This window comes from Staurois parvus, unplaced genomic scaffold, assembly GCF_062004578.1.
Source record: "Staurois parvus isolate SC_StPar_1 unplaced genomic scaffold, SC_StPar_1.0 ptg000287l, whole genome shotgun sequence".
NCBI classification, from domain to species: domain Eukaryota; kingdom Metazoa; phylum Chordata; class Amphibia; order Anura; family Ranidae; genus Staurois; species Staurois parvus.
The window spans coordinates 7,167,501-7,191,384 of NW_028318083.1; the positions used below are offsets into that span (position 1 = coordinate 7,167,501).

Genomic DNA, 23,884 nt, shown 5'->3' on the forward strand with positions numbered 1-23,884 from the left:
GAACCAGTTCCATTGGCAGCCATACATGCCCACGCCATGACACTACCACCACCATGCTTCACTGATGAGGTGGTATGCTTAGGATCATGAGCAGTTCCTTTCCTTCTCCATACTCTTCTCTTCCCATCACTCTGGTACAAGTTGATGTCGGTCTCATCTGTCCATAGGATGTTGTTCCAGAACTGTGAAGGCTTTTTTAGATGTCGTTTGGCAAACTCTAATCTGGCCTTCCTGTTTTTGAGGCTCACCAATGGTTTACATCTTGTGGTGAACCCTCTGTATTCACGCTGGTGAAGTCTTCTCTTGATTGTTTACATTGACACACATACACCTACCTCCTGGAGAGTGTTCTTGATCTGGCCAACTGTTGTGAAGGGTGTTTTCTTCACCAGGGAAAGAATTCTTCGGTCATCCACCACAGTTGTTTTCCATGGTCTTCCGGGTCTTTTGGTGTTGCTGAGCTCACCGGTGCGTTCCTTCTTTTTAAGAATATTCCAAACAGTTGTTTTGGCCACGCCTAATGTTTTTGCTATCTCTCTGATGGGTTTGTTTTGTTTTTTCAGCCTAATGATGGCTTGCTTCACTGATAGTGACAGCTCTTTGGATCTCATCTTGAGAGTTGACAGCAACAGATTCCAAATGCAAATAGCACACTTGAAATGAACTCTGGACCTTTTATCTGCTCATTGTAATTGGGATAATGAGAGAATAACACACACCTGACCATGGAACAGCTGAGAAGCCAATTGCCCCATTACTTTTGGTCCCTTAACAAGTGGGAGGTACATATGCAAACTGTTGTAATTCCTACACCGTTCACCTGATTTGGATGTAAATACCCTGAAATTAAAGCTGACAGTCTGCAGTTAAAGCACATCTTCTCTGTTTCATTTCAAATCCATTGTGGTGGTGTATAGAGCCACAAATGTTAGAATTGTGTCGATGTCCCAATATTTATGGACCTGACTGTAGATGCCTGCCCAGGCTTGATTGGTTAGCATTCACCATATATATTACTGGAAACTTTGATACTAGTTGCCAGTACGTTTTCTGTTTTGTTTCAAGGGGATCTAGCTGAGTTCCCGCTACATGATTGTGATGATAAATATGGTTAGTGTGCACCAGGGGCGGACTGACAACTCATGGGGCCCCCGGGCAATAGGGGATCATGGGGCCCCTGTGTCCTTGCCCAAACTCAAAAAAGCCTATGAAAAAGGTACCAGGGGCATCTCATGGGGCCCTCTACTGACCCCGGGCCCTCGGGCAGTGCCCGAGTTTCCAAATGGTCAGTCCGCCCCTGGTGTGCACTAGGTGTGCTTGTTAAACGCTTCCACAGCCCCTTGGTGGGTAGGCTTTAACGCAGAACAGGCACAAAGTGAACACTTGACTGTACTGAGTGCGCGTTCCCAGTGCAGTAACTTGCGGGTTTTCGGAAAGCCGATGCATACTTGCAATTGGGAGCTTTCCGACCATGTGACTGCCAATCACAGCACTCACATGATTGGAATGCCTACCTCAACCTCTGGGCCTTTAGATGCTCTTAAAGGGCCAGGTGGTGTTTTAATGATTTTGGGTAGGCATGAGTGATAAAGAGTTTGTTTTCACTACTCTCTGTCCCCATTTGTGAGAATTCCACTTAATTCCTGTCCCAGTGTCAAGGTTTACCTTCATAGACAAAAAAGTTTTCTTCAGGCACACAACTGTAAACAACAATCTTTGTGTCTCCGTTGAAGATTTAACTGCTTTTCCTTTTGGCGACTACATTATTAGGGGGCAGAAAGTGAGGAAAAAGCTCCACAGGTAGATCTGGTTGGAGATGTACTTTATTCAGAAACATTGTAACTGACATGCTTGTGTAGTCAGAAGACTAGATACAAACTATATATTTATAGTAGAACTATAGGCAAAACTTTTTCAATAGAGTAAGGCTGGGTTCACATCCATGCAGTTTGCGTTTGATCTATTTCTGCAGTGCTTTCTGTGGTGCGTTTTGCGTTTTTGATTCGTTTGGCATTTTATTTTTCCAACTTGTTGCTGGGCAGAATAAAATGCAAAACGCATCAAAAACACACTACATGCTTTTCTGCAGCATCTCCTTTGAAGTCTATAGAACCAAAAACGCAACGGTTTGCATTTTAAAAAACTCTCTGACCCTTTCCAGAAAACGCAGAGATGTGAGCCTGTCCCATAGGAAATTATGCTAAATGGACTGCTGTGCGTTTCTGCAAAACGCAATGAAAAACGCATAGGTGTGAAACTAGACTAAGGGAGTGTTATAATCGCTGTTAGTTTTTTTTTTTTTTTTTTTTTCATGTGTGGCCCATAGCAAAACCGGAAGTGAGAGGCAATCCCTGCAAATTAAGGAAATCTCTTGGGCAATCCAGGTCACCAGAACTAGTGCAGCTATTGGAAGATTTTCCCTCTATTATTGTTCTGGTGACAACACAAAATTTGGGATTTTCTTTTACTTTCAATGATAATGGTAAACAGGACATATAGGATGAATCTCACGAACAGGGGCAGAGGTAGCAATAAAAACCAGATTGGTATTCTAATCCATCGCCACTCTATCCAAAAAAAAAAGAAAAAGTTTTTGCTTTTAGTTGCTTAAAGTCTTATTTTGTACTGCATTGAATATTGAATTTAACCTCTACGTTTGAACACAACAGGTGTCTATTTTGTTACCGGAGTGTGGACATTTACCTGGAAAATTAAAGAATGCGATTGATGGTTTGGGGAATTATTATCTTGTAAAAGAATTACCTCTACATGAGTTCATAACGCAAGAGTTCAGAGACACCTTTTTAAAAAAAGGTAATGCACACAAGGAAGAAAATATTCATGTCTATGCTTTTTTCAAGCCTACCGAGTAAACAAGGTAACAATGTGCAGTAACAAAGTGCATTGTCTTAGTATGATGAAGGTGATTTGTTGCTTCAGTTTACTGTTCTCTACGTGTTACCTTGTTTTAATAACTGGTTTTGGGCATTGGGAATACTACACACAGCCAAAAAAACCTTGTCTATGGGTTCATGAGTGGTACATCAAGAACTGTTCTTCTTTCTCTGTATACAAGTAATTGCCCAGGTGTGCAGGTACATCCGGTAAAATAAGTATAGTGTGGTTTTTCACTTTCTGGTTCCTTTTTGGTCATGGTGATGTAGCCATCACCACAGATGCCCCTTGGGAGGACCATGTCCATGGAGATCTTGTTTCTAAACTGTTAGGTCTTGGGGGAAGGGGGCGGGAGAAGCTTACAAAAATGTGTATTTTTGTACTGTGGATACATCAGAAAAGGCACTTGAGCTCACATGTGCCATGACATTGCACTTATCTTTTTAAAAAACAAAACAAAAAAAAATATATCCATCTGAAATCTTTCTCAAAATCTTGGGAAAATATTTTTTTTTTTTTACCCTCAGCAGTTGAATGTAATGTCTTACTAACACGTGTGAGAAGAGGTGCATGACATCATGGGGTTTATTTACTAAAGCTGGAGAGTCCAAAATCAGACTCCCTTCTGCATAGAAACCAATCAGCTTCTAACCTCAGCTTGTTCAATGAAGCTTTGGCAATGAAACCTCGAAGCTGATTGGTTTCTATGCAGAAGGGAGTCTGATTTTGGACTCTCCAGCTTTAGTAAATAAACCCCCATGTGTCTGTTTTTGCGCATTCTCAGTTCGCTCGAAATGAGATGCACACCTTATGAGGCTGCAGAGAAGAGGTCTTCGCATCAATCTTAGCCTACCCCTTACCCAATGTAAAAAATGGTGACACAGAGAACACTGACGTTTTATGGTACTATGTAAATCCAGCTTATAATTTCCTGCTATGGTGACTGATCTACCTTTTATTATCTTCACTTGCAGGTTTATTTTATGCACTTTCATACAACACAAGAATTGATCAGGATAATGTTGCAGCTCTGCTGCCAACAGGTATTGTACATTTTTGGGTTTATAAATAAACAGTAAAAAATTGTAACAGCTAAAATGTAATAATATTGAGGGGAAATTGAAAGGTTTTTTTTTCTGCTTATCAGTGGAAAGCTCAGTTTAATTGAATTCTATATCTTTTATATTATGAAACATTTGTTAAGCAAGTTACAGATAGAATTAGACTGCCTATCATTTTAGCAAAGCCCACCAACGCCCTTATAGTTAATTGAGAACTACAAGCTGTCAGCTGCAACGGATGATGGTACTTGTAGGCATTCATTCACAGGAAACTGTAAATGAATGATGCAGCCGCGCTGTTTTCAAATAGTGACAGTGGGTTCAGGGAGAAGATTCCCTGCCCGCTGTCACAGGGAGAGGGATAAGACGCTGCAGATTCTGGAACATGTTCCAGAGGTGAACTTATCCTTTAACCACTTCAAGTCTGGACACTTTTACCCCCTTCCTGTCCAGGCCAATTTTCAGCTTTCAGTGCTATCACACTTTGAATGACAATTGCGCGGTTATGCAGCACTGTACCCGTATCAATTTTTTAGCATTTTTTTGAGACAGACAATAATTTATTTTGGTGGTAGTTATTCACCACTGGGATTTGTATTTTTTTTGCTGTATAAATGAAAAAGTTCAAAAATTTTGAAAAAAAGCGTTTTTCTTATATAATTTTGCAAATAAATAATCTTTCTTCATAAATATTGGCCAAAATGTATTTAGCTATCTTTTTAGTAAAAAAAAAAAAAATAAGCCAAATTAGTTTATAACCAAAAATTTTTTTACATTTTTATTTTTTTTTTTATATTTGTTTATTTTGGGGGGTTGTTTTTACATACTGTCACCCTAGCAGTACAGTGTCACCATAGTGACACTGTACTACTTGGGGGTGATTGAAGTTTTTTTTTTTTTTTTTTGTTACACGGATTGCTTTTACACCCACAGAGGCTGTAAAAGCAATCATTTCTCCTTCTCTCTGGCTGCATTCATGCAGCCATCAAGAAATACTGTGAGAGTTGTGATTGGTCACAGCTTGTCAAATGGTACAAGGCTGTTGTGAATAGCCTTGTACCATGTGACCTCTGTGATCATTCCCAGATTTCACAAGTAGCAAGCAATGATGTCAGAAGTGACATCTTGCTTACTACTATTCATGTGATCACTGATCGGCCAATCAGTGATCACATGATCGGGACCTCACACAGAGGTCCCATACGGTGATTGGACTTGCGGGCACCGGATAGAAGTGCCGCGCTTTCCCAAGGAGCGCGCGCAGCCTGTAAATGCAGACGCCAATTATGAATGGCAAACCGCTCCTGACTGCTCCCGTCTGGCCCTTTATGTACATGGGCCGGGCAGGAAGTGGTTAAAAAGACATTTCAGGCAACAAGGCAAATGCAAGTCAAAGCTAGTCAACAAATATTTCAAACCTTGGTGAAGCAAGAAAAATACTTTGTTTACTTCTAATCTTCTCCTTCTCAAGGCTCTTCATAAACACCACTTAAAGTGTATGTAAACCCTAACAATGCTAAGCACAGAAAATAAATCTGACTGTCCAAAGACGTCCACCACTCAAACCTGGTCTACATCAATATTGGTTAAAACATCGTGACATGAACCAGATGGAGAAATAGAATGACTGAGATATATATATACAGTGGGGATCGAAAGTTTGGGCACCCCAGCTAAAAATTTGTATTAATGTGCATAAAGAAGCCAAGGAAAGATGGAAAAATCTCCAAAAGGCATCAAATTACAGATTAGACATTCTTATAATATGTCAACAAAAGTTCGATTTTATTTCCATCATTTACACTTTCAAAATAACAGAAAACAAAAAAATGGCATCTGCAAAAGTTTGGGCACCCTGCAGAATTTGTAGCATGCACTGCCCGCTTTGCCAAGCTGAGACCTGCCAGTGTCATGGATTGTTCTCAATCATCGTCTGGGAAGACCAGGTGATGTCAATCTCAAAGGTTTTAAATGCCCAGACTCATCTGACCTTGCCCCAACAATCAGCACCATGGGTTCTTCTAAGCAGTTGTCTAGAAAACTGAAACTGAAAATAGTTGACACTCACAAAGCTGGAGAAGGCTATAAGAAGATAGCAAAGCGTTTTCAGATGTCAATATCCTCTGTTCGGAATGTAATTAAGAAATGGCAGTCATCAGAAACAGTGGAAGTTAAAGCAAGATCTGGAAGACCAAGAAAAATATCAGACAGAACAGCTCGCAGGATTGTGAGAAAAACAATTCAAAACCCACGTTTGACTGCACGATCCCTCCAGAAAGATCTGACAGACACTGGAGTTGTGGTACACTATTCCACTATAAAGAGATACTTGTACAAATATGGTCTTCATGGAAGAGTCATCAGAAGAAAACCTCTTCTACGTTCTCACCACAAAAATCATCGTTTGAACTTTGGAAATGAACATATAGACAAGCCTGATGCATTTTGGAAACAAGTTCTGTGGACCGATGAGGTTAAAATTGAACTTTTTGGCCGGAATGAGCAAAGGTACGTTTGGAGAAGAAGGGGCACAGAATTTAATGAAAAGAACCTCTGTCCAACTGTTAAGCATGGGGTTGGATCAATCATGCTTTGGGGTTGTGTTGCAGCCAGTGGCACAGGGAACATCTCACAAGTAGAAGGAAAAATGGATTCAATAAAATTTCAGCAAATTTTGGATGGTAACTTGATGCCATCTGTGAAAAAGCTGAAGTTAAAGAGAGGATGGCTTCTACAAATGGATAATGATCCTAAACACACCTCGAAATCCACGGGGGATTACATCAAGAAGCGTAAACTGAAGGTTTTGCCATGGCCTTCACAATCTCCTGACCTCAACATAATTGAAAATCTATGGATAGACCTTAAAAGAGCAGTGCGTGACAGACAGCCCAGAAATCTCAAAGAACTGGAAGACTTTTGTAAGGAAGAATGGGCAAAGATACCTCAAACAAGAACTGAAAGACTCTTGGCTGGCTACAAAAAGCGTTTACAAGCTGTGATACTTGCCAAAGGGGGCAGTACAAGATATTAACTCTGCAGGGTGCCCAAACTTTTGCAGACGCCATTTTTTTGTTTTCTGTTATTTTGAAAGTGTAAATGATGGAAATAAAATCAAACTTTTGTTGACATATTATAAGAATGTCTAATCTGTAATTTGATGCCTTTTGGAGATTTTTCCATCTTTCCTTGGCTTCTTTATGCACATTAATACAAATTTTTAGCTGGGGTGCCCAAACTTTCGATCCCCACTGTATATATATTTATACACACACCTATGTATGAAAGAGGAAAAATAGGTACAACATAAATCATAAAAAATGATAAATGTGGGTGGACCAGAACTAGACACAAAAAACTGACATTAAGACTAAGCATGCTACTATGTGCTACAGAGAAGGAACTCCATCTGTGGGAAAACAAGTAAAGGGGAAAACAAATTGTAAACCACCCTAGTGTAGTATCATTAAAAAAAGTACTCCCTGCACCCGCTGTCACTATTTGAAGACAGCGTAGCTGTGTGGGGTTCTACCCACATGGCCATGTCCTTAACTTACAATTTCCTGTGAATGAATGTCTACAAGTACTGTCAGCCATTGCGGCTTACAGCTTGTAGTTCTTAATGAGCTATGAGGGCGCTGGTGAGCACTCTCGTAGTCCATTGAACTTCCTGCTCTCAGATAACTGCTTGCTGGTACGAGGTATTGACAAACAGCTATGCTGAGAGTCTGCAGGAGCCTGAGATTGCACCCATGATTTGTTGATCTCACTGCTGCCCCTGTATCACTCTGGGTGGAAAGGGTGCCTTCCGTGTGAACGAGCCCTAAAAGTAGAAGTACATGCTGTGTTTGTGTTTATATGTTTTCAGCAGTGTTTCTGTTTTATTTTCAGGAAAGCTTATTATATCAGTAGATAAAGACACGTATGAAGAGTTAGGTTTGCAGGGCAAGCCATCTTTATATTCTGGAAAAAAACCTATGAGATATAGTAAGTTTTTTTTATCTTTTTTTTTTTTTTTTTATTATTGTGCTCTCACTTATCAGTGTATCTTACATAGCATCATCATCTTTATTTGTTCTTTGCAGTTGTTAATCTAGATCTTACAGATGAGGCCCTCTCCCAGGATGGCAAAAAACACCAGCGTGTGAGATGGGCCTTTACGGAGAAGAAGCCTCTGAAGTTTGATTTCCTCCTAGCATGGGATAACGCAGGTAAATACTGCATATGTTATGCTAACAACAGATGTTCCCTACAAAAGGTTTGTATGTTATTCAAACAAAGTCTGAACTGACTTTCAAGGTGCCTATTTTAACAATGATGTTTAAGTGGCAGTGATGCCTGTAAGTACCTATGTTTGCCTTCAAACCCCTATAGGGCCTTTTGGATCCTAGAGCCCGGGCCCTGATGTCTGTACATTAAAACAACTGTGGGCATAAAAATATATTTTTAAATATACTCTTCAGTAGCCACAAAAGAAATAAATCCACTTTGTATGCCCCAAATGCCTTTGCAAACGCAAGTATTGCTTTGTAAATCTAGTTGCCCACTGAGACTCTGGTATTCAACCGTTGAATGACAGATGAACGTAGCATCATAGTGGGGAGGGCTTATTTTATCTTTAGGTCCTATGTCAAAGGAAAGGGGACACAATTTAGACTGACTTTAAGGGGCCACAGTTTTATCTTAGTCATTTTTCAACTCATCTTGATATTATGTTATATACAGTGCTCTATAGTAAAATTTCCTAACAGGTTGAGACAGTTTGTACTTGTGCTGTCAGAGCTCATCAAAGAACGTAATGTATCTGCTAGTGATAGAGCATGGTTAGTTGGTTTGAACTGGAGGTGGTATGCAAATGTTTACTATCAGTAATGGCTGCTGTTTTCGGACAGAACTTAAGTAGTGGTCAGCCTGCATTTGTACATTTAATTATTTATGCATTTGTACAAAAATGTGTCTTGTGTAGCAAAAAAAAAATAATGTGGAGTTTAGGATTTTTAACTACTTCCCTACCAGGCCAATTCTGACGTTTCTCTACTGCATGTAAAAATCATCATTTTGTTTGCTATAAAATTACTTAGAACCCCCCAACATATTTTTTAGCAGAGGCCCCAGAGAATAAAATGGCGGGTTTTGCAATGTTTTATGTCACGCAGTATTTGCACATTTAACTGGTGAGGGATGCCTCCTTAGGTACACTCAGCGTTTTAGACTTTTGTGCCCAAAAACAGAGTCCACCCTGTCTGGTGAGTGTGGATTACATAGGTGCACAGGTCACCAAGCACTTTTGAGAATTTCAAGCACTGTGAAACTTCATGAATGAAAAATAGCATGAAGTACTTTATTTTAAGATTTTTTTGGAAGATAATGAGCTCGGACCACTTTTATTAGAAGACTCATATAGTTCACATTGTCTTTATTGGCATATAATTTTGGACATTGACGGACAACTTCATGTTATGATATATTCTAGGTATCAATTACTTTTTTATTTTAAATTTTTTAGCACATTATAGGTTATCTACGCGTGGGTTGTAAGTTTTTAATTTAGGTATTTGCGCAGTGGTTTTTCAAATGCAGATTGTAGAAAAAATACAATTTAATTAAATGTAGGCTGCATTCACACTTGAGTGTTTTGTAGCTTGAAGCTCCAAAAATGCTCACTTAAAAAATCAATTGTACTCTATGGTGCCTGTTCCTGTGATCAGGTGTGAAAAGGCACCATAGAGAGCAATTGATTTTTTATGTTTGAGCTTTTTTGGTGCTTCAAGCTACAAAACACTCAAGTGTGAATCCAGCCTTCCTGCACACATACACAATATAATAGCGAATTGTTCAGTAAAATAAAAAAGATGATGTTATGTTGAGCAAATGGATACCTAACATGTCACGCTTTAAAACGACGTATGCTTGTTGAGCAGCGCCAAACTACGGTAACCAAAATTCTCCATAGGCGATACTTTAAAAGCCTTTACAGGTTACCATTTTAGAGTTACACAGGAGATCTGGTGCTATAATTATTGCTCTTGATGTGATGTTCTTTAACCACTTGCCCTACACAGGATTTACTGACCAGACCATTTTTTGCTGTTCGACACTGCACTATTCAACTAGTAAATGCACTGTCGTGCAATGCTGTACCCAAACGAAATGTGTCTTTTTTTTCACACAAATAGAGCTTTCTTTTGGTGGTATTTGATCACCTCTGCGGTTTTTACGTTTTGCGCTATAAACAAAGACCAAAAATTTTTTAAAAAATATATTTTTCACTTTTGGTTATAAAAAATATTTAATAAATTCAGTTAGTCATACATTTAGGCTAAAATGTATTTTGCTACATGTCTTTGGTAAAAAAAATAAATCTCAATACATGTATATTAATTGGATTGTGTGAAAGTTAGTGTCTACAAACTATGGTGTATATATTGGAATTTACGTAGCTTTTACTTTCTGACTGCTTATCACATTTCTTGAGGTGCTAAAATACCACGGCAGTACAAACTTCCCCCCAAATGACCCCTTTTTGGAAAGTAGACACCCCAAGGATTTTGCAGAGAGGCATGTTGAGTCCATGGAACATTTTATTTTTTGCCACAAATGTTTTGAAAATGACATATTTGTTTTTTTATTATTTTTTTTTTTTACACAAAGTTGTCACTTTAATGATCTATTGCTCATGCATGCCATGGGAATATGTGGAATAACACCCCAAAACACGTTCTTCTATGGTAATGCCACATGTGAGAGTTTTTGGCAGCCTAGCTACATACAGGCCCCCAAAATCCATTGTCCACCTCAAGGCTTTCAAAGGGCATATTTCCTCATATCACTTTCGCACTACCTATCACAGTTTGGGAGGCCCTTAAATGCCAGGAGAGTACAACCCCCCCCCCCAAATGACCCCTTTTAGAAAGTAGACACCGCAAGGAATTTGATAAGAGGCATTGTGAGTATTTTACAGATATTATTTTTGTCACAAGGTTTTGAAAAAGAAAAAATAACTTTGGGGTCTAAACGCTAGTGCTAGGAGCAAACAGGGCTGATCCTGCTAACACTGCGTTTTTGGGGACACTATACAAAGGAGGCACTAGTATAGTTCTGTTCATGATCATTATATTGATTTGTACAAACACTATACTAGTAATGGCGGCGATCAGCGACCTATAGCGTGAGTGCAATAGTGTGCCGGCAATCTAACGTTAGCTGACCCTGGCTGGGAGGAGCGCTAACTGACCATGATGCTAACTGATGTCGCTAGTGGCAGGAATGCAGTGATCAGTGAAACTTTTTATATTCTGACATTGTACTAATGGCATTGGCTGGGTGACCAAAGAGTTAATAGGGGTGATTAAAGGGTTAAATGTGCTAATCTAAAGTCTGTGTGTAAAATATAGTGCTTTTACTTGGTGCCGTGTTCTCTCTTCTCTCCCTGGACCGACCAGGGGGCGTAGGCACGTTCACACCCCAAAACAGGAAGCGACGCAAGATTACGTTGCTTTGCCAAGAGCTGCTGCTCGCCCACAAAATGCGGGTAAGCGGTTGGCATGTAGTTAAAAAAAAAACCTTAAAACATTTTTTTTTTACATTTCTCAATATAGTATTTTTTTATTTGTTAAAATGTTTTATTTTTTTCTGTAATACTTTTATCAGCATAGTACAATGTTACCATAGTGTGGGGGGGGGGGGTGATCAGGGATTCTTTTTTTTTTTTCTTTTACACTTTGTTTCTCAGGAGCAATAAATATAATTTCTCATGCAATGCAAAGCTTGCTGTCATGAGTTAGCTAGTGAGCTGTGGGACAATCACAGCTCACTAGAGGAGAAGCAGAGCTGCTATGAATGAGATTGATTCATAACAGCCTTGCTTATATTGCGATCACATGATCACCGGGTCCCATTCACCGAGATCTTCATTCAGCTTTGTCCGCCGGACACAGCAGTCGGTGGGGAAGCGGGTACGTCGCTTTGCCTGTAGCTGCCGCTCAGCCGCAGTACATTGCAGGCGGGTGGGAAGCAGCTAAAAAAAAAATATGTATTTTTTTTTATTTTTACAATATCTCTACATTTTTTTAAATCACTTTTATTGTTTTCATACGGAATGTAAACATTCCTTATGATAAGCAGTGGCAGCTAATCTTTACTGAGAGGTCTGGGGTCAAAGACTGGCCATACATTATACATTTTTCCTTTAGATTTAACAAAACCTTATAATATGAGGTCAAACGTTCAATTTGTGTTCAGTCAGGCAGGTCCTTGCACTACATAGTTGAAGGTAAATTTAAAGGAAATTTAATTAGAAAATTGTATAATGTATGGCTAGCATTTGACCCCAGATATTTTGAGTTTATTTTACTTTTGGTATTATGTGAATGGTATTATGGTTTTGTACGGGTAGCAACTTAGCTTGGAGGAAAGGCGCCATATCTTTTTTTTATTTCTATTTTGATTTACTGTAGTTGTTTCAGCCCTACTGGTTTTTATTGCTGTCTGCGCCCCTCTGTTGGATCAACAGGAATAGAAGTGAAATCTTCCAAAAGGTGCACTAGTTGATGTGACCTTGGTTGACAGCCAGGGATTCCCTCACATTGGAAGGATTTCCTCTCACTTCCTGTTGTGTCTATGGGACAGGAAGTGAAGGATAATCTTCCTCTGCAAAGAGTTCTAACCCTCCCTTACGCTATCCAAAATTAGAAAGTTAGATAGTTTTACTTTAAGTTGCTGTTTAAAAAAAACAGTCTCAAATTGTTCCACAACCTTTTCTTTAAAGGGTAACTCCACTTTCGTGGGAAAAATTGGCAAATAAAAAAAAACTAATATAGCATTTATAGTTGTGACACAAGTCCTATTGTAATTAAATGTTATTAAAAATGACCTTTCCTTTTCAATCTGCAGCACTGTAATCTTCTGTAAAATACAATGCAATATGTCTACCTGGAGGCTTTCTGTACACAGATGGTGAGGTGGTGTACGAAAGCCAACCACAACCCCCCACCACCCCCAGAAATGTCATGTCCTGCTTGTGTGATTGGCTTACTGGTTTCCCAGAAGTCTGCACTAAGATACAAGTTAGATATTGAGTATCCCCTGCAATAAAAATGTAGTTTTTGGTGAGATACTCCCAAAGGGAAATCACATCTAAAGGGATGCAGACCCTGCAATTTTCTTCATTAGAGCCCTGCAGGCGCAGCAGCTGGTTGATCAATATCAAGCCACTACCGTACAGATTCACTCTGCACATGGATACAGACACATGGATACAGACAAACAAACGTTTTCAGAATAAAAAAAAGTAGGAATCTGCAACAAAGTTTGTTAAAATTCTTGTAGTGTACATTGACCACCCAGAGGGGAATGCTTTTTTAAACAAAAGTGGAGTTACTTTTTAAATAAATAATTGTCCCATGCAATATTACTCGTCACGAATTTCCTGTAAATACAGACAGGGGCTTTTACCTGTTATCTCTTGCAAAGCATTCTTTCCACTGTAACCTACAATCATCACATCCTTCACTCTTATTGTTTTTTTACTCCTAAACTCCCTGAACACTTTGGTGTATATTATTGATTTTTGGCTGCTAATCACAAAAATATCTGGTCATTTATTCTGTCATGTACCATTTTAAAGAAATTTTCTGTATTTGCAATTTGTAATGCTCACACGAAAGAAATATATGAGAACATGGAACTGTTGAAGCACATCCAGCACACCAAGTACAAATGGAATATCTATAGAGACTTAAAAGTAGTGGCTGTGCTGCTTGTAATCCGGCACAGATATATCAAGTGCTGTTGTTACATATGCCAATGGAACAGCCATGCAAGAAAGTCACACTACATTAAAAAGGAAAGGCCATTCTGGAAGAATTTTTTTTCCAGGACAGAAAAATGAGGTACATGAACCACTTATTGACACAACAAATCTATAATATTGCCTTTGCTTCACATAAAACTCGGACTGATGAAAATGTTGTGAAAGTGATGAACAAGGAAGGTGAAGGTTTTTGTTGTTTGAGACAGGGATTTCCAAGAATAACTGATGCTAAGAGTAAAGTGCTGTAAGGGCAATTAAAATAACAAACATGTTATACTCACCTGCTCTGCTCACCTTTTCTGGGGTCCCCTGCCGGTGATATTAGCTTTTCCTATTCTGTGTCTGCCCCCATAACAAGCCTCTTGCTATGGGGGCAAATGAGTGGGCTTGCTCCCAAGCCGGGCTGTGTGTGTTTAAGCCCCGCACCTCCCTCTCTCTCTGCTCACAGGATTTGATTGACAGCAGCAGGAGCTAATGGCTTCCAATGCTGCACAAACGCCCTGTGAGAAGAGAATGACTGAGAACTGCTGCTGGGCCCTTGCTGGATCCATACAGGACTTAATGCAGGGAATGCATTACAGTGGAATTCCTGCCCCCACCACCTCCCCCCCTCAATTTTTTTTTAATTCAGCAGCTACAAATACTGTTGCTGCGGACTTTTAATGTTAGGGCACGTACCTGTCCATGCATCCAGCGGTGTCCGCACCCCAAGCCAATTCTTCAGTTGGGTGCTGGCGCCACCATCTTAACTAAGGGAAACCGGCAGTGAAAGCTTGTCACTTCACCACCTTCTACTTTGCATGTGCAAAGCGTGCTGCGCTTTGTGAATGAGCCGCAGTCCTCTGGGACCCTTGAAGTGTCCTAGAGGGCTGCGGTGGGGTATGGTGAACTTCCGGCTCACTTCGCGGCAGGAAACTGAGCTGGAAGTGGGAGTGGGTATCTATCAAAACCAGGTACCCACTCTTCCCTCCCCCCCCAAAAGGTGCCAAATGTGACAGCGGACGGGGGAGGAGGCAGAAAAGCGGAGATTCCAATTTGGGTGGAACTTTGCTTTAAGGAAAAATGTTTTTGCTTTAGAAGCACTTTAAGGAAGGCATATTTGTTTGTCCACCGATCTGACTTGTCATCATGTTCAAAGATCTGTTAGCGGAGCCAGAGAAAATTGCTTAGAAAACATTAAAGGATGTCACTGAGAATTTTCTTGACAATGCCAGAGCACAAAACTACATTCAGCTGGTTGACAAACTTCTTACAGCATGCAAGATAATGAAGTGCAACATGTCACTGAAGATTCATTGCTGGACACTGCAGCGGACGCTTGCATACAGAGTCGAAAATCATCAGCAAAACTGTTTTAGCCTTGTTGAACTAATGCAGCATGTCAGAAACATTATGTGATTAAATACTTTATAATCATTAAAAGTTAATTTCATATTCATCAGGATTCCTACATGATACAGTCATTCTGAAATTATGTTTGAGTTCATTTGAAGGGATTTATCATAATTGCCAAAAATCTTTCAGGAGCCAAAACTTACAAAAAAAAAGTGTTGTCCAGTGCGGTTATAGAAAGCAGCACTAAGAGCTTGTTTTGTGCACTTTTATATTTTACTGTAAGTGCTTGTTCACACCGTGCAGAGGCTTCAGTTTTTCTGCAAGTGTTCTGCAACGGCACAATGAAATCAATTGTTCTCTATGAGCTCTGTTCACACCACAACACTAGTATCACGTGCAGATTTTTTTTATATGCACAGGAATCTGCAACTTGTATAAAACTCATTGAAGCTCACATGAAAACCAATGTAAACTGGTGTCTCTGCAAGTGAAACCTGCGCATCAGTTTCTATCAGATTTTATGCACGTATGGTGTGGAGGCCTTAAATGAGCAACATTAAAGCCACAGCCTAAAGCAGCATTAAACCCAAAGCCAAAAATGTATTCTAATGCAGTTTACCAAATCTTAGAAGTGGTGGCTGCATTAGTTTTTCTTTGTTAGGTTTTTTCCCCCCTCTTTTCACCTGGTGATCTGGCCAGTAACATACCTCCTGTATTAGAGTGCCCCCACTCTGGATGAAGGAGCATTGTTAATCTGGGGGAGGGTAGTGTTTAATGGACTAGCACAGGCCCTCCAGCTGTTGAAGTAGTAAAAGTCCCATCATGCCTCTGGGAGTCTTGCCTGTGGATGTCAGAGTCTTACAAGGGTTTTGTTTTTTTAAAGGGTTTTACATGAATAAATAAAATCTGATCATTGTAAACACCCCTGTCAGTGATCAATGGTTTGTCTCAACACTAAATACTTTTGCAGGAGTGCCTGTTCTGTTGAAAAACAAGAGACTTACTGGTCAGATCAACAGGTGAAAATAAAGGAAAGAAAGCTTCAAAAGGAAAATAAATGCAGCCATCACATCTAAGAATTGGTAAGCCACGATATAAGAAGTGCTTGCTTTTGGGTTTAATATCACTTTAAATGCACTAACTGAAATTTTTAATTTGGTACCGAGACTTGCTCCTCCTAGCTGAGCCAGACAAACATGCATGGCTGAGGGTTATAATTTAATTTGGCTTCCAAACTGCAACTGATTTAGAGCCTTTCTTGCAACAAAGAAATTGGGTATTGTATAATTAATCATGCAGTGGCTGTACTATTTTATTTTCTTAAGGAGTTCAAAGTAATTTAGTATTTTACCACATATTTTAACTTTTGGTCTGGTTAATATGTTGAAATATAGTAAAGGTCTCTATATCAGTGTGACTCAGATGATTATGGTCATTTGTTATGACTCATTCATACATTGGCTTGATACATTTGAAACGCATCATTGTGCTTGTTTTCCAAGTGAGACATTTATGAATGCATTTTTATGTCTTTTCAGAAGCACCGACTATAAAGACGTATTTTTCAAAATATGTGGTCAGAGAGTGCCCATTTAAGATCAGTTCTGCCGTTTCAAAAGATGTGCTTTGTCCTGTATTGAAGAGCAGAGACAGAGGGAAAGAGGGGGAGTCGTTTAGTGCTGTGGAGATTTTCGAGTGGCTGGGTGCTGTATGCAATAATGTCAATTGGTAGGTATTGTTTTCACAATGGCTTAATAAAAACAAAGATTGTCCAAAAATGTTTAGCTCAAAAAATCTTTGGAAAGTGAGCAGAGTTTTTGATGAAAGAATTTAACGTAGAACCAAAGGGAAAACCTTTTTTGTTTTCATTTTGGATAAGGTAAGAGAGGGTTATAAACCCCTGTAAGGTTTATTTTGCCATCTGTCTTTTTGGGAGATTTCCCTTCACTTTCTGTCCTATAGCCAAAACAGTACGTGAGTGAAAATCCCTCTAAAGTGAAGGAATCCCTGGTTGTCTCCTAGCATCACCAGAACTAGTACCCTATTGGAAGATATCCGACTACTTCTGTTTTTGGGACAACAAAAAATTTGGGATTTTCATTTACTTTTACTTTCCACAATAATGGTAAACATGACAAATAAAAAGCGTGAGTCTCCCTAACAGGAGCACAGCCAGCAATAAAAACCTGACAGGTATTCTAATCGTATTATATCCAAAACTAAAGTTTTCCCTTTACTTATACTTTAACCACTTGCCCTCCTGGGGATTTAAAACCTTCCTGACCAGGCCATTTTTTTGTTGTTCGGCACTGCACTATTTTTTCACATAAATAGCGCTTTCTTTGGGTAGTATTTGTTCACCTCTGCGGTTTTTAATTTTTGTGCTATAAACAAAAAAAGACTGCAAATTAAAAAAAAAAAAAAGATTTTTTTTTACACTTTGCTTTGCAGGAGAAGTAAAGATCATTTCTCCTGTAATGCAAAGCTTGCTGTCAGAACCTAACTCATTCATGAACTGTCATGAATGAGTTAAGTTTTGCCTTCTCAGGATAGTGATCTGTGATTGGCTGGAGCTGGTCACACAGTACAGGGTGCTGTTATTGACCCCCATGTATCATGTGACAGCTGTGGGACAATCACAGATCACTAAGAAGAGAAGCAGAGCTGTTATGAATGAGATTGATGCACAGCAGAACAATAGAAAGCAGTATGCTTACATAGTAAAACGGTACACAGCGCATAATGTGAAACACACAGCACACAGTTAACCCTTTGATCGCCCCAGATGTTAACCCCTTCCTGCCCAGTGTCAGTAGTGTCAGTGCTTTTTATTAGCACTGATCACTGTATTAGTGTCACTGGGGATGTTTGCGGCAGTTCCCCCTAGTGGCATGGAAGCTATCAGCTCCCCCTAGTGGCATGGAAGCTTTAAGCTTGTGGCATTGCTGAGATGTTATGGAAGACCAGGTTGCTTCGATAGCGGCCTTCAGCTCTTCTGCATTGTTCAGTCTCATGTCTCATCTTTCTCTTGCCAATGCCCCATAGATTCTCTATGGGGTTCAGGTCAGGCGAGTTTGCTGACCAATCAAGCACAGTAATCTCATGGTCATTGAACCAGGTTTTGGTGCTTTTGGCAGTGTGGGCAGGTGCCAAGTCCTGCTGGAAAATTAAGTCAGCATCCCCATAAAACTCATCTGCGGAAGGAAGCATGAAGTGCTCCAAAATCTCCTGGTAGACGGCTGCGTTGACCCTGGACTTAATGAAGCACAGTGGACCAACACCAGCAGATGACATGGCTCCCCAAATCAACACAAACTGTGGAAACTTCACACTGGACTTCAAGCATCTTGCAGTGTGTGCCTCTCCATTCTTCCTCCATACTCTGGGTCCTTGGTTTCCAAATGAGATGCAAAAGTTTCTCTCATCAGAAAAGAGGACTTTGGACCACTGAGCAACAGACCAGGTCTGTTTTTCTTTAGCCCAGGTAAGACGCTTCTGATGTTGTTTGTTGTTCAGGAGCAGCTTGACAAGAGGAATACGACATTTGAAGCCCATGTCCAGGATCCGTCTGTGTGTGGTGGCTCTTGATGCACTGACTCCAGCCTCAGTCCATTCCTTGTGAAAGTCCCCAACACTTTTGAATGTCCTTTTCCTGACAATCCTCTCCAGGCTGCGGTCATCCCTGCTGCTTGTGCACCTTTTTCTTCCACACTTTTCCCTTCCACATAACTTTCTATTAATGTACTTTGATACAGCAGTTTGAGAACATCCAACTTCTTTTGCAATTACCTTTTGAGGCTTTCCCTCCTTATGGAGGGTGTCAATGATGGTTTTCTGCAAAACTGTCAGGTCAGCAGTCTTTCCCATGATTGTGATTCCTACTGAACCAGACTGAGAGACCATTTAAAGGTTCAGGAACCCTTTGTAGGTGTTATGGCATAATTAGTCGATTAAAGTGGGACACTTTGAGCCTAGAATATTGCACCTTTTCACAATATTCTAATTTTCTGAGATTGTGGAATTGGGGTTTTCATGAGCTGTAAGCCATAATCATCACAATTATGACAAATCACGGCTTGAACTGTCTTGCTTTGCATGTAATGAGTCTATCTCATATATTAGTTTCACCTTTTAAGTTGCATTACTGAAATAAATTAACTTTTGCATGATATTCAAATTTTTTTTTATTTTCACCTGTATGTGTATAATGCATAATTTAATGGTTTCCCTTTTTCCATTTTCAGCAACAATCAGGCATCCAGTTTCTTATCAAGCTTTTGTTGCCCAGATCCAAATACTTTGGTAGAGAAAGTTTATGTATGCACGATTACTGGATTCATAACACCAGCAAAAATAATGCAGTTGTTACAGCAGCTCCGGTAAGGCTGATGTGGGAATGATTTCAGGGCCTCTTTACACCTTTTCGCTTAATGGCTTAAAAATCCATTGAGTATAATGTGCAGCTAGAGTTTTTACATCTGCAACAGTTTGCAGTTCTTACAGCTAAGGGCAAATCTTGGACCAAGCTCCAACACTTCTAGAAGAGTCAAAGCCTTGACCTAGAACAACCTGCCTCTGTTGCATTTAGGAAGAAGCATTAGTCAAGATGAGGCAGGTATTTCATGTGCAGCACAACATATTTAAATTGCTTGAATAAATGTTTTTTGCATACTTTACTATTGATCTCTATGGAAGATGGACTTCCTGGAAACCACAGCAAGGAGAATTTAATGGAAAGAAAAGATAAACTGTGTACTAACATACATAGATGTAGCTATACTATTAAAAATAATGGACATAAAGTTAGGTGCAGTGTAAGCATGAAAATGTGAATAGACCTATTTGTTTAAAAAGCAACATTAGTTCAAAGTAGCAATTTTTATGGGGTTTTACTTTTAAACAATAATTTTTTTTAAGACATTAGTACTGTTTCACGAAATTATATTACTGGTATTTCTTTCTTTATTAAACCGGATAGGAACATCTAATAGACTGGTGATATTTTCAAATTGGCTGACATTTACAGTGGGTATAGAAAAGAATCACCCCTCTTTAAAATAATCCTGTTTTGTTGCTTTGCAGTCCGATATGAAGATAGACACAGTTTTTGTTTTATCCAGCTGTATTTACTCTGCAACGTATAACATTCAAGTGAAAGATATAACACCAACCTGTCAGGAAAACAAATTTTAAAAATTCATTAACCGAATCACTGAGTTGGAAAAAGGATTAAACCCCCCCCCCCCAAAAAAAAATAATTACTTGTAAACTCAATCAGGTGTACCTTCACCAGTGGCACACAGTCGCTTTAATTAGCTCAGCATGAAAAGAGCCTTCCTGGAGCATTTCAGTCCCTGCTAGTGCAACTGAAGCAAACAACTATGGGTGGCAAGACCCTGTCAAAAGATCTCCCAGATAATGTTGTGGACAGGCACAAGTCAGGAGATGGATAAGAAAAAATTTCAAAGGCTTTATCAATGCCTAGAAGCACAGTGAAGTCTATTATTAAGAAGTGGAATGCATTTGGTACAACATAGACCTTCCTTGGATCAGGACGCCAATTCAAACTGGATGAAAGAGTCAGGTGGAAACTGGTCAAAGATGCTACCAAGAGGCCTACAGCAACTCTGAAGCAGTTGCAGAAATTGATGACCGAGTGATCGTTGTGTGCATGTGACAACACTATCACAAATTTTCCACAAATGTGGCTTGTACAGGAAGGTTGCAAGAAAAAACCCACTCCTCGAGAAAGCCCACATTTAGTCATGACTGAGCTTTGCCAAAATACATCTTGAAGATTCTGAGGCCACATGGAAAAATGTGTTATCGTCAGCTGAGACAAAAATATAATAATTTGGCCTCAACACTAAACAAAATGTATAGCAGAAATCCAATACAGCTCACTATCCAAATAACATCATTCCTACAGTAAAGCATGGAGCTGGTAATATCCTGTTATAGGGGGGGGTTTCTCTGCAGCAGGGACTGGAGCACTTGTCAGGATAGAAGGAAAAATGGATGGGGCAAAATACTGTTAAATTCTTGAGGGAAATCTGCTGCCCTCTGCCAGAAAGTTGTCCATGGGAAGGAGGTTTACCTTCCAACATGACAATGACGCAAAGTTCACAACAAAAATAACCACACAGTGGTAAGAGCAAAAAGGTGAATTTCCTTGCATGGCTTAGTCAGAGCCCAGACTTAAACCCCATTGAAAATCTGTGGAAGGACTTGAAGACTGCAGTCCACAAATGGTGACCATCAAATTTAACTGAACTTGAGCAGTTCTACAAAGAAGAGTGGACAAATATTGTAAAGTCTAGATGGCAAAGTTAGTAGAGACATATCCCAGCAGAATAAAGGCTGTAATTAAAGCAAAAGGTGCTTCAACAAAATACTGACACAAGGGGGGATCCTCTTTTCAACTCAGTGATTCTGACATGTTGGTGTGATATATATTTCACTTGGATGTTATAAGTTGCATTGAGTAAATACAGCTGGATTAAATTTGAGTAAATACAGCTTCATATCAGGCTGCAAATCAACAAAATGTGGTTATTTTAAAGGGGGGTGATTCTTTTCTATACCCATTGTATAATGCTATGTTCGCCCAGTATTTTCCATGAAGGCCCAAGTTACAGTCCTTTAGTTAGCTTCAGCACTGTGCTTGTAGCTAACTAGTGATCTAAGGCCTGTGATAAAAGCAGTAAAAAGTCAAGGACCTATTTATTCAATAAAATGGAACTATAGACAAAACTTTAAAAAAATTGGATAGATAGTAATGAGAATTTCTGACATTTTAAGATACTGCAGTTATCCATATATTGGATGGAGTGGTAAGACACTAGAATAGTTATCTTAAATGAAGAATTGCAACAAGTAACCTTTTTTCTTGCTTCGTTTAGGCAGGAAGATAGTTTTTGGTATCAGACTTGCAGTGTACAAAGATGATAGTTCTGGGGACTTCAGCTAATTCTACTTGAGAAGATGACAATTTCTTGGAAAGATTAAAAGCCCATATACTAGATATTGTAATAATGGCTTCTCAGGAGGTCTTGTACTACAGCTGGCTGGGCACTTCTCTTGCCTTCTAAAAGTCTATCATAAATATTAAACACATTGGGGTTGATTTTTTTAAATCTGTAGAGTGCAAAATGTGGTGCAGCTGTGCTTGGTAGCTAATCAGCTTCTGATTTCAGTTTGTTCAATTAAGCTTTGACAAAAAAAACAAACAAACATTGAAGCTGATTGGTTTCTATGCAGAGCTGCACCAGATTTTGCACTCTTCAGTTTTAGTAAATAAACCCCATTGTGTTTTAAAGGTAATGGTCTTCAATTTAAGAAAGGTTTGACTACTTAATGACAGCAGAACAATAACATTGAAAGAAATGTTAATTTCTTTTTACACTTTGATATGTATTCATTTACACTTCTGTATATATTTCTATTTCAGAGAATATTTTGATGAACCAAAATTAAGTCAGTGGGCATCCCTTATGGTGAATGGATTTGCAGACAGTCCTGTATCTTGGAAAGAAAGTGAACATGGATTTTTTAAAGGTGGTGAAAATTTGTACAGTTTTGTGGTCTTTAACAATGAAGACTACTGGCTACACATGGCTGTTGGGACACACGATGGCTGCCCACCATAATTATTTATTTATTGCACTTGCATGTGTAAACCTTTAACATTGGTGTTTCCTCAATTCAATGACAGCTTTCAGATGATTTGGAGCCCCACATGAATTTCCAGGGAGTTCTTCATCAATAACAAAGACTGGGAATTACATTATCAGAATTGCATGCATTTAGATCTGTTGTTGAATCTGCAAAATCAGATCAGATTGCACTCTGTGAGTGCTGTTTGGGTGGAATCCAGTCTATGTATACAATGTGACAAGATGGGGGAGTTGAGGATAGATTGAACCCAAATTTCAGATGGGTCAAAATTATCTCAGAGGAACTCATTAAAAAGTAAAAACGTTATTTACACTTCAGATTTACGAATGAAATATTTTGGTAGTAAATACATAATTTTTGATATAGTAATGAAATTTTGAAAACAGATGTGTATGTGGTCCTGAAAATAAAGGATTTTTTTTTTGCATGTACTGTTCACATTAAAGTCACTTTGTCATACTAGAAATGGCAGATGTAAGATTGCAACATGAAAATGTACAGTAAGGTCTCATGCACATAGGATGTTTTCCTAACTCCGAGAAGCCTGTCATCCCAGCAGCAGCATTTTGGTAGAAGAAAACCACCTGACACTTGTAAAAGTCACGTCAAGCGTTTGGGCATAATAATTTATTCTGGCCTTTGAACTGAATTAATGCTCAAGCACTAAACTTGCCTAGCGTTTAGATGCGTTTACATGCGTTTAGAAGCGCCAGGCGTTTATTTTGCCAAAACTCTGCTGCTTTTAGACGCACTGGCAGTGGGGTTTTTTTCTGCCTCTAAACTCCTATGCCTCCCAACTCCTCTAAAAGTTTGTGTATGTAGACTCATAGGCTTACATGCAGTAGAGTTTAGAAGTGGGGAAAAATGCCTGAGGACCATAGAAGCAGTTGTAAAAACATCCGGTGTGCATGAGGCATAATAGATATAAATCACCAGTTAAAGGGTCAGCTCATTCAAAACGGATATTTCAGTGCTGCAGAGTTAAAGCACCTGATGGCTTCTTATATCCCTGGGTGGCTGTGTTGGTTTGATATCTGCACTGGAGTTCTGGGTATACAGCCCTGCTTTGTCCATTTTGAGGGGTCCCATTCACCCTTTTGAATTA

The 23,884-nt window shown here is 39.3% G+C and overlaps 1 protein-coding gene across 1 annotated transcript in view; it reads left to right on the forward strand.

Annotated features, from left to right (window-relative positions):
- The window catches only part of RPP40 (ribonuclease P/MRP subunit p40), a 42,131-nt gene extending 18,925 nt beyond the window's left edge, over positions 1 to 23,206 (forward strand). The window contains exons 2-8 of the mRNA XM_089682205.1: positions 2,670 to 2,814; positions 3,870 to 3,938; positions 7,848 to 7,943; positions 8,042 to 8,167; positions 16,641 to 16,830; positions 19,347 to 19,481; positions 22,553 to 23,206. Of these exons, the coding sequence (XP_089538331.1) occupies positions 2,670 to 2,814; positions 3,870 to 3,938; positions 7,848 to 7,943; positions 8,042 to 8,167; positions 16,641 to 16,830; positions 19,347 to 19,481; positions 22,553 to 22,751 (960 nt within the window). The 3' untranslated portion in view covers positions 22,752 to 23,206. The remainder of the gene's footprint in view (positions 1 to 2,669; positions 2,815 to 3,869; positions 3,939 to 7,847; positions 7,944 to 8,041; positions 8,168 to 16,640; positions 16,831 to 19,346; positions 19,482 to 22,552) is intronic.
- The last annotated feature ends 678 nt before the right edge of the window (positions 23,207 to 23,884 follow it).